An 11958-nucleotide genomic window follows, 5' to 3' on the forward strand; every position below is an offset into this window, starting at 1 on the left:
GACTCTTTATCTACCCTAGACATCTTTCCTGGTGCATATATGTATTCAATGGTGTAGGGGGTAAAAGGAAAGAGTGAACATAAGCACTCCAGGGTACCTGAAAATCCAAAATTGCGTAAAAATGGCTGCCATGGCCTAAAAATTCACAATTCATCTAATACATATTTTAGTGTCTTTTATTTGGGTTTTATTCATTGGTGATTCCAAGGGTCAAGTAGTAAACTGGGACAAATAACAAGGACAGTCAACGGTCTACTATGTCCAAAATTCCAAGATGGATTTCAAAATTGGAGTCTAAAATAACTAATGTTATCTAAAAAAACCCTCTAAAACCCGACATTTTAGTTTATTTTCTGCCTTGGGGATATGATGTTGGTGTCTAAACCCATGGTTTAATGGGTCAAGAAATAGGTTGGGACAAGTAACGAAGACAATCAGTGGTCCTCCATGTAAAAAAATCCAAGATGGTTTGCGAAAATGGAGTATAAAATGACTGTCGTTAATTACAAACCGACATAGGTTGTTTAATAACCGCCTGGAGAATGTGATTTTTTAGTAAAACGCATGGTTTAAAGGGTCAAGTATTACATTGGGACAAGTTAGAAGGGCAGTGAGGGGTTCCAGAATTTCAACAAATCCAAACTGGCTTCCAAAAATGGAGTCTAAAATGGCCGTTCTTACCGAAAAACTGACATAGTTTGTTTAATATCAGCCTGGGGTATATGATTTTGATGTTTAACCCATGGTTTAAAGGGTCAAGTACTAAATTAGGACAAGTTACAAGGACATTCAGAGGTCCAGCATGTCCAAGAATCCAAAAGGCTTCAAAAATTTGAGTCTAAAATGGCTATTGTTACCTATAAACTAATATAGTTTGTTTAATATCCGCCTGGGGTATATGATTGTGTTGTCTAACCCTTGGTTTAAAGGCTCAAGTAACTTACATTAGGATAAGTTACAAGGGCAATCAATGGTCTTGTATGTCTAAAAATCCAAGATGGCGTCCAATAAAGGAGTCTAAAATGGCTGCTGATACTTAAAAATTGGCATAATCCATTTAGAATCCATCTGGGAAATATGATTTTGGTGTGTACACGATGGTTTCAAGGGTTAAATGATACTTCTGGATTAGTTACAATGGTATGAAGCTGTCCATTTTGCCTATTATTCAAAGATGGCTTCGAAAAACGATTCTAAAAAGACTTCCATTACTCAAACATAGTCATAATTAGGTGAACAAAATCTACACTATTGTGGTTTAAAGGCTAAAATAATAAATCGGGACAAATAACAAGGATGGTCAGTTTTCCTTTTCGTCGTAAAAATTCCAAAACGAATTCTAAAATTGCGTAAAAATTAGTGCTTTCCCCCAATCATGAAACCATAGGATAGTCCTAAGCACTAAAATGCTGTGTCTTGAAATACTTATCAGTGAATTATGGTACTTTTTAGGTGAAAGTGTACCTCATTTCTTAAATTTTTATTTTCGGATGTTTACTTATTGTTGCACCATCATCTAATTATGCCACTAACTCTTGTAAAACATATATTTATGAGCCTTAAAAACATAGCAGAGACACCAAAATAGTGGCGCTAGGTGGGATATGAAGTATTGCCATTTTTGTTTCAATGGTGGCCAATTCTAATGCAATTTTTTGAGCGTTCTTCATTTTTTTGACATAATGGACAACAGCGTATCCCTGTAATTCGTCTTCACCTATATTATTTGACCCGTGAAATCATAAGAAAGACACAAATATGTCTCTGGGTAGATAATATATGCACTTTGTAGCCAAATTTTTAACTAATGGCAACCATTTTAAGCCATCATGATTTTTTTGTCAAACTGCACCACTGATAAACCTTGAAATTTTTCCAATGCAATTTCCCCCTTAGAACCATGATTTGTTATATGTTTTATTTTTTCTCGGTAGAAAAAGTTATTTCTACCAAGTGGATATTATATGAATTTGGACCATTTCATAGTTATAACGTCCATTATAGACGGCATTTTGGAAGGTCTCTGACACACTCACTGACTATCTTGTAAAAATTTCCTAATTTTTTATTTGCCTTGAAAACTGTTTGATGATTTTGATTTTGATGATTTACTTTAATTTTTGGAGTTGATGTTAGGACGACTGCGGTTATGGACGCTTTGTTGGATTTCCAGGTACCCTGGACAACCTGTTGTAACTATAACCTGTCTCAATAGACTTTGTTTAACTTCAAGTTTCATGAAAAAGACATCTGTACCCTAAAAGTTATGACATTTCAAAAACTTAACCTTGGTTAAGATTTGATGTTGACTTCGCCACCGTAGGATAAGCGACGTCCATGTTTTGCTTTTGCTTTGCAGGCGAGGAAAAATGGCGGACACGTTAAGGATATCACTATGTGATTATGCCATCATTATTGGTCTAGTTCATAAAACTTGGACATAAGAGTATTCAAGTATCACTGAACAACCTGTGCGCATTTCAGGTCACATGACCAAGGTCAAAGGTCAATGAACTTTGGCCATAATGGGGGTATCTGTTGAATTACCATCATAACTTTGAAAATTTATGGATCTGACTCATGAAACCTGAACATAAGAGTAATCAAGTATCAATGAACACCCTGTGCGAGTTTCAGGTCACATGATCAAGGTCAAAGGTCATGTAAGGTCAATGAACTTTGGCCATGTTATTTTTTGTTGAATTACCATCATATCTCTGTAAGTGTAGTGGTCTAGATCATAAAACGTGGACATAAGAGTAACCATGTATCACTGAACATCTTGTGCGAGTTTCAGGTCACATGACCAAGGTCAAAGGTCAATGGATATTGCCCATGTTGGGGGTATTTGTTGAATTACCATCATAACTCTGTACCTGTAAGTATATTGGTCTAGTTCATAAAACTTGGACATAAGAGTCGTCAAGTAACACTGAACATCTCATGCGAGTTTCAGGTCACATGACCAAAGTCAAAGGTCATTTAAGGTCATTGAACTTAGGCCATTTTAGAGGTAATTATTAGATTGCTGTCATATAGTGTATAAAATGTGGATATAGGGGTAATCAAGTATCACTGACAAGTTTTAGGTCACATTATCAAGTTCAAATGTCAATGAACGTAGTATTGTACCATATGAACGGTGTTTTTTGTGAATAATTATTAAAAGGTTGTTTTTCAAAGTCAGCACTGCTGCTATATTGAATCGCGTGATGCAGGTGAGACCGCCAGAGGCATTCCACTTGTTATTCAATCAATCCACCTATATGCAGCTATTACCAAAAATGTTAAAAAGGGTGTTTTCGACTCGCCGTACGGCCGCCGTAGATCAAAACTAATGTGACCGAGGTAATGAGGGTAGAAGCTCTAATCAGTGGCGTACCGTGGGTCACGGCATTGGGGGGGGGGGGCACCAGCAAAAAAATTCGAGTCACTTAGGGAGCGCGCTCAGTTGCCAGGTATACTGACCTAATAAAGACATTTTAAGGACAAGCAGTGCCATTAAACAGATATGTATCTCACTGATTAGATAATGCGAGCGCGAAGCGCGAGCTGAAAATTTTTAATATTCAGACCTAAAAAAGGACATTATAAGCAAGTTTTTTGTAATCATGATCTGTCTCGCTAAACAAACAATGCGAGCGCGAAGCGCGAGCTGAAATTTTTGTATACATTGACCCAAACAGGGACATTTTAAGGACTATATTTTAGGAATCCATTTAGAGTATAAATATCTCAGCATAGTCATCTAATGCTAGTGCAATCCTTTGCTGATTTTGTTAGAATTACATCTGAACACATTAAGCACTTTTTGTAGTCATTGTAATCAGGATTATCATACGCATCTCACTAATCAAATACTGCGAGCGCGAAGCGCGAGCTGATTTTTTTTGTTGTAATTCACACCTGAAGAGGGGCATTCTAAGGCTTGTTTGTAGGAATTCACAAAGACCTAACGTATTTCACTAACCAAATGATGCGAGTGCGAAGCGCGAGCTGAAAAGTTTTGATATTCAGATCAGAAAAATTGACATTTTAAGGACAGATTTTAGGAATTTATGAAGAGCAGACATCTCACCAATCAACTAATGCGAACGTTAGCACGGACAGGAAATGTTTTATATTAAGACCTTAAAATAGGGCAATCACTTTAAGTAGTCATGAAAAAGAAGCAAATGTCACTACATAAAACAATAATAACTCGAATTGCGAGGAAATATATTTGGTGTATATTGTTTTGAAAACGGGAGGTTTTAGTACAACAGGATCATATATCCCGTTAAACAGTCTATGCGAGCACCAGGAACAATGAAGACATAGGCCCTTAGCGAATAATGTTTCATAACGTTATGAAAAAATGCTTCTTATGTAATATAACATAACATAATATAATATAACATTTCAATGAACAATAATTTCTTCTTTCCCCACTACGTTTCTCTTCCTTTCTCCCTCTTTTTCTCCTTTTCCCCGTTTTTTTTTTTTTTTTTTTTTTTTTTGGCCAGCCGATTGGGGGGGGGGGGGCATGTGCCCCCCCATAGTTACGCCACTGGCTCTAATTATAACTCTTTTGACCTACTAAAACAATTATGTTATCATAAAACTCGCATTAACTGATAAAATATCATCTTTGTTATTTTTGTGTCTATGTGAACACATTAAATGAATTCGAACGGAAGAAAACATAAATAAACAGGAATTCAAACAGAAAAAAAAAACGATGACAAAAATTAGATGGGAGATATAAAAAAAGGGAAAGAATGAATGTCAGATAGATGGGAGATTGATTACTCCTTTGAAAAAAAAAATATCGTTCAGAGACAATGGATTGGGCCTCATCGAATTTTATATCGCAATCTAAAGTTCAATGTTCAATGTACAACTTGCAGTGATATAATCATGATTCACCATACCTGTACACACATGAAGATATCATTATTGATTATAAGTAATAGTTTAATTAATATAGCCGCAATCATGGCCGAAACACACTCTCTAAAACATGAGAAAATATTTACGAAAGATCAAAATGAAATATTTGAAGCTTACTGTCAAAGGATTGATAAATTTCTTCTGAATTTCAAGAAAAGTCGAAGTCTGTCAGATATATACGTCGATGATGACATATTTGCAATGGTTAACCAACTGGCAACCAGAGATATGAGATCGGCCATCATTGCATATTTGGCTTCACGTGAAGATATCGTTGATATATTCCTGATGGTTTGGAAAAACCTTACTGAAGTAAACATTTCCACCTTTTTTGATTTGATAACGTGTATTTGTAGCCTTACACATTATTCGGAAGAGTTTGGATATGCATTTGGCGAAAAGGGGTGTCTTCCTTTGCTTTTTCTTCATCTACACAAGGAAGATCTCGACGAAAGTCAAATCGGTGTAATACTCGCCATCCTTTATAACTGTTGCTGGAAAGCTCCAGAGAACAGAATTATCTGTCGAGAATTCATCGATACCCTCCAGGTGTTTGCGCAATCTCAGGACCCTGTGATTCAGGCCGATGCATTCCTGGCGCTATCGTATATTGTCGACAAATCAGAGGTTCATAAGATTTCCTTGAATGAACCATGTCTGAATTTTATCCTGCTAGCCCTCGAGTCGGCCATGAGCGCTCAAGGTGCGCAAAATGCGTTCGGATACTCGACCCTCGAACTTCTACAAGGCCTCAACCAGCTCGCCATAAACGACTGCAACAAGCTTCTCATCGTAAATCGTGGAGGGATAGAAATCCTTGAGAGAATCTTAACTGGCAAAGGATCCAGCAATGAAGAAAAGCTTTGGGCTGCTCGAGGAGTGTGGCAAATGGCATTCAAAGAAGAGAACAAAGTCAAAATACGGCAGTCAGCAGCAACCATCGAAGGTACATGTAGGTCGATGAAAAACAGTTGATGCAACAGTTAAATCGGTCATGTAATAATAATGTATATGCCAGGAGGTTGATCTCTTGAATGTATCTAGCTATTGAATATTTTCAACAACTTTGTCTAATTTACATAAAGTATTCTTTGTCGGGCAATTTTTTTATTTCTACATTCAAAGCCTATTTCTTTTAAATTCACAGCACTGAGGAAAACTGAGGAAACCACTGATCATTGCGATGTCAAAGAAGCATGCGCAGGTGCACTTTTCGTTATCAATGAAGTGTCGGACATCGATGGTGTATTCGAAGGTCCGATCCCTGCTCATAAGGATAAGAGGGAGGTTTTGCCAGGCAACGAAACTGACGGGCATGTTATGATTAGCTACCAGCATAAGAGTCGGGATCGTATGCTGAAAGTCAAGAGCTACCTTGAGGGTCTTGGATACGACGTCTGGATGGATGTGGACAGATTGGGTAAAAATTCTTGATTTTTCTTGAATATGGCCTCATTTACTTTCCATAATTTTTCTTTCCATCATCAGGCCTGCATGTATACTAAATATCTTTGTCAGTGTAGTATTACTCCATTTTTATCTCTACATTCTGAAGGAATGATAGCAGGAAATTGGAAAGGATGAGCCAGGTGGTATCACTGGCGAAGGAGATTATTGATTGAAAATTTAGATTCTCTCTTCGAATTTCCCTATGAGCAAGTCGATTTGAGGCAATTAACTTCTCCTTGCTTTTTCCATGGTTTATAAAATTTTCGCGGTCTCTATCGGCCTAGCACTGTTTCTGATACTTCTCCATGTCGTTCAATTGTTTCTGTTTCCAGAAGGTGACATATTGGATTCCATGGCCAAAGCGGTTCAGAGAGCTGCGGTAGTCTTGGTTTGCATGACCCGAACATTCAAGGAGAGTCAACATTGTCGCACAGGTTTGGCCCAAAAAATATATTTTCACATCACGGGGCTATAATAGTTTCATAGTGTATCAGGGGCGGATCCAGCCTTCGCCAATAGACCCCGATCGGCCGCTCGAAGATGATTTTTGGTTTCTTTGAAGGGGAAGTCCTAACAGTCACTTTTTAGCTTTACTCTTATTAATCAACATAATTATATATCATAATCCTTATTTATATAATGCGAGCGCGAAGCGCGAGCTAAACTTTTTGGAAATCCTGTGTATTTTTTCCTAAAATTTGAACATTCTGGGCAATGTTTATCCTGAAAAAGATGTGTATGCAACTAAATAATTACTACGAACGCGAAGCGCGAGCAGAAATGAACTGATGGAAAAAGGTACCTGTTAAAGATTGAATGCAGTTAGCCATGAAGACGTTACATATTTTAAAAATCAAATAATGCGAGCGCGAAGCGCGAGCTGAAATTTTAGACATTTTTACCCGAAGAATGGAAATTCTAAGCACTTTTTGTAACTTAAACAGAATAGGTATATAACTAAACAATTAATGCGAGCGCGAAGCGCGAGCGGAAAATTTCAAGATTTAGACCTACTGAACGAGATACTCTATTCATGTTTTGTAAATCATGAAAAGGATGAGTAATTGGGGATCTTCCTTACATTAATAATGCGAGCGCAAAGCGCGAGCAGAAAATTTTCATATGCGTTTTGAACTGATCGAAAAGGTACCTAGCTGTTAAGGACTGCCACTTAGCCATGGAGACGTTACATATTTCAGCAATCAAATCATGCGAGCGCGAAGCGCGAGCGAAAAAAAAAATCGAGATTTAGACCTAAAAACGGGACACTCTATTCATGTTTTGTAAATCATGAAAAGAATGAGTAATAGGGGATCTTTCTACATTAATAATGAGAGCACAAAGCGCGAGCAGAAAATTTTTGATATTGTGATCTGAAACTGAATAATGATAATATCCTAAGAACATGTCATCATATGAAAATGAAGACAATTCAATTATTAAATTAATATCTTATTCATTAATAAGATAAGATAAGATAAGATAAGATTTATTTTATTTATACACGGTTAAAAAGCCCAAACAGTTCACAGACTGATTTCCATTGGGGCCGTGTGGAACATACAATTGACAAAGTAAACATTTTAAAATCAGTGTATAACGAACAATATATATGGAAAAAGAAAAGGAGCATCAATGCCTAATGAGGGCGCGAAATCTGATGATGTGATGGCCTGAAAACTGGACATTTCAATCACTTTTGTAATTATAACTAGGGTGCATCAGTTAATATATTATAAACCATTTATACGAGCGCAAATTGTGAGTCTAATTATTTTTCTACACTGTTATGAAAAGGGATTTTAAGTAGTTTGTTGTATAATCAATATTGAGACATACATAACTCGCCAATCAAAATGCGAGCGTGCAGCGCTAGCTGATACGTTTTGACAATCAGACCTGAAAAGAGATATTTTGAAAACCTCATGGAATACACGAAAATAATAGGTACCTGATAAATCAAAATTTGCTCGCGCGCAGCGCGAGCAGAAAATGATGATATATTCAGACCATAAAACTGACATTTTTACAGAGCACTTTTTAAAAATCAATTTGTAAATCACACAAAATAATGAAAGTTCAATTTCCGGGATGAAATATGTTTTGTATATTATATATTGATATTTAAACACCATATTGAACAAGATATGTAAATCACCTAAAATGCCTGGGCCCCTCGGCCCCCCCTGGATCCGTCTATGGTGTATCCACCTAATATCCCGATGGGTTTTGGTATTGCTAGGTGCGGTATATGCGAATTACAATTATCCCTGTGATGGGTTCGTAGCAGAGAAGCCTCGACAGACCTGTGTAACGGAATGAAGACCATACAAGAGGACGCCACTGCTAGTAATTCTAGGGTTCGTAACACAATATCCATTTATTGTTTCCTTTGATTTGCATTCTCTATTTTCCAGAAGCCACCTATGCCTACACCCTGAATAAGGACATAATTCCACTAATGCTTCAAGATCAGTTCGCCCCAGAGGACTGGCTCGGTGCCCTCGTTGGAATGAAGAAGTATTACCCTTTATTTTCAGACGATCTTATGAAAAAAAACCTTCCTGACTTGGTCCGAGATCTAGGAAACAGAGGCAAATGTGGGAAATCAGATCGGGTCGAACCGTTTATTGATGGGTTCACAGGTAGGCCGAATTTATAAAGGAGCTGAATTTTTCCATCGTATCCTCTTTTGTTATTTTTGTATTTTGTTCCTTTCAGTTTCTATTAAAAAAAAAATCGCAATTAGAAGTCTTATCGAATAAAGAATCTAGGATCATTGTCATTTGGTATTAAATCAGAGACAATGTTTACGATTTTCATAATTGCCCCTTCCCCTTATGTGTTATTTTGCTGTGCTCTCACCTGTTACACGATCAATATTTCATCATTGTATCTTAGAATCGAGCCTTGTAACAGTCCACGGTCTGCGGCAAAATGATGAAATAGCAGGAGACGAAGTAGATTGCGGTGGAGGACTCACAGACAACCCAGCTGGCAACGAAAAGCTGTTGCATTCGAGCTCATATACCAAGGCTGAAGATATAGTGACGTGGGATGGGGAAGAAACGCGGAAATGGCTGAGATCAAAAGGTGTCGACACCAGTAATGACAGTTTCAAGAAGGTGGATGGCACTCGCCTGAAGCAGATCAAGAACCTGCTAAACCTGGCGCCAGAATTTTGCCTAAAATCTCTGAAGGAGGAATTGGGTCTTAGCTTGTGGGACGTCCTTTCGTTAGTAGATGCGTTGGAGAAACTAGAGTTCTGAAAATGTATGTAAAGCGTTAAATTGGTATTACTTTATATATAATGTATATGCATGTTTTAACAATAAACGGCCGAAGGGACCGGTGGGTTGGGGGACGTCCCAGCCCCCTCAACATTTTCTGCGGCTATTCCACTGCCCAAAACTTTCTGACCGCGCTGCCTGCTGATTTTTAGTTTCAAGTCTTGAAAGTAAGATCAGTGGTAAATACCCGGTGGTTATACTTTTGTATTGAATTAATCAAAGTATGCTATTGAGAGCAATGAAAAGTATTATTGTAAATGATGGTGGCACTGTGGTGGTACTATGGTGGTATTATGTTACAAACCATGGTACTCACATTTTAGAAAAAGTGCAATACCATATTTCATTGACTTACTAAATTCTGAATAAATTTTTACTTTCATAGCCTTGAAATCAACTCAAATTTTTGCCATTGTTTTAGTCTCCATTTCAATCCAATTAATATTTGAATTTTTAATTGTCTAATATTCATCACTTTTTAATATTGCATTTACATAGTTTTTTTCATTCTATTTTATTGTATTTAATGAATTTTTATGTACACTTGCTCTTTAAAAATTATTTATAACCTATGTACATCACAAATCCTTACATGTACCTGTTTAAATTGTAATTGTTGCTTTTACCCATGTATGACTTGTGAACATTTTGTTGTAAACATGCTAATTTCAGACTTTTGGCTGTGTAACATGTATTGTTTTTTATACGAAATAAACCATGATTGAATTGAATTGTGACAGTACTGTTAATGTTCTATGGGAATTTAAATGGAGGTACTCTCATTTATACGATTTTGTTCCATGAAATACCACAGCAACATGCTACCAAACGTTGCTTTTTGGGGGAAACCATTGTTGAATTATACTTTTACCATATGCATCCAAAGACGCTTCACGGGGAAAAATAGTTCAAGTTTCATCACAGTGCCTAAAAAAGAAGTAAATAGGTGTAACACCACCTTACCATAATAACCATTAAGTCTAATTTTGATATTGATATAATTCAATCGCCCTCTTTGTATTATTTTAAATATAGACTGAAAAGTTTCTTTTGCAATCGTATGCTTGTGTGTAGAACGCTTTACTTGACATTTCCAGTAACTATCTTGCAGACCTCTATGTATTCATATTTCTTCATTTGATTCGTCTTTTTCATTGCGTTAGGAGTTTTACATCTCTTATATTTTCTGGGAACCAAAAACATATGTTTTCAAGCTACGCTTTTTAATACGTCACTCATATTGTCATTATTTTGCTTTGTAAAGCATTGATGTAATTTGTTCATTATGTTCTTATTTGCTCACGATGTGTGTTTTTTTGTGAAATAATAATCTAAATGAAAGAAATCAAATCAAATAACCACGATTATACCCTCGATTGAAGTACAAGAACTATGCATGCCTATGTCATGTGTAATAAAGCGAGCTTTCGCTCAATGCAGAATGAATATTACAACGCAGCAAAAGCATTGAAAATGTAAGTGAAATCACATGAAGTCTTTGTTGAGTGTCGGTGAACCCTCCCGCAAATATGCAAATATGTCGTTTGTTCACAGTCACGCACGAAACTTCTGTTGTTGTTTTTTTCGACAAAGTCTTCGTTGTCATGAAACGCATTTGACAGTAGATATTTTACATTATATATATTTGTGGAAAACTCAATGAAAGTAATTATTTGATTTATTTTTGAGTATTTTTACTGTCCACTTTAGTAATGAAATCATTCAAGTCTTCGTTAGTGTGCTGACCAAAGTAGACCTACTCACTACCGGAGGCTGCCATGAAGCAGACGACTAAATTAAGCTTAAATATTGAGAGCTGGCGCTGTCGCGTTCGGTATCTGGTTGATACAGCTACAACCGTGACACTGCGAGAGTTCGGCCCCGACGGTAGGCAACCGAGCTCTCTTCTGGCCACTGAATTTAGTAGGATCTTCTGAGGAGCGTTTCATATAGTACTTGTCAAAAGTTTTATCCGAAAGGTCCTTTTTTTAATCTGACAGTTGCCCTGTAGTGACGGTGCTTCTCAGCCAATCAAAATCAAGTACAGTTGTCGGATCTGATAAATTTGTCTGATGAAAAAATGATGATGATGATGAAACTGTTCCCAGGGATTCACCCCCTGCTGGAAAGAACAAAGTGTCAAACAAGGCGTTCACATTGTGGACCAAGTGAAGATGTTAGATGTTATTCACACTGTTAAAATGTTCAAATTTAAAGCCCGGCTCACACTATGCGATTCGTTGCGATCCGATATGATTTCTTTGAAAATATAATAACATTTGACATG

General features: G+C 36.9%; 1 protein-coding gene across 1 annotated transcript; it reads left to right on the forward strand.

Moving 5' to 3' along the window:
* The first annotated feature begins 4925 nt into the window (after positions 1–4925).
* LOC129277236 (uncharacterized) lies at positions 4926–11337 on the forward strand. Its single transcript, XM_054913440.2, has 5 exons — positions 4926–5878; positions 6080–6352; positions 6714–6815; positions 8799–9026; positions 9283–11337. The coding sequence occupies exons 1-5, from the start codon at positions 4978–4980 to the stop codon at positions 9648–9650; spliced, it is 1872 nt and encodes a 623-aa protein (XP_054769415.2). The 5' UTR covers positions 4926–4977; the 3' UTR covers positions 9651–11337.
* Positions 11338–11958: the final 621 nt, after the last annotated feature.

This window comes from Lytechinus pictus, chromosome 15 (assembly GCF_037042905.1).
Source record: "Lytechinus pictus isolate F3 Inbred chromosome 15, Lp3.0, whole genome shotgun sequence".
NCBI classification, from domain to species: domain Eukaryota; kingdom Metazoa; phylum Echinodermata; class Echinoidea; order Temnopleuroida; family Toxopneustidae; genus Lytechinus; species Lytechinus pictus.

Excerpts from the sequence above, each read along its gene's own strand:
- LOC129277236 (XM_054913440.2), top strand. The coding sequence starts at position 4,978 with ATGGCCGAAACACACTCTCTAAAACATGAGAAAATATTTACGAAAGAT. Across the intron at positions 6,353-6,713 it reads GATGGATGTGGACAGATTGG|AAGGTGACATATTGGATTCC; the intron begins GTAAAAATTCTT and ends TTCTGTTTCCAG. Across the intron at positions 9,027-9,282 it reads GTTTATTGATGGGTTCACAG|AATCGAGCCTTGTAACAGTC; the intron begins GTAGGCCGAATT and ends ATTGTATCTTAG.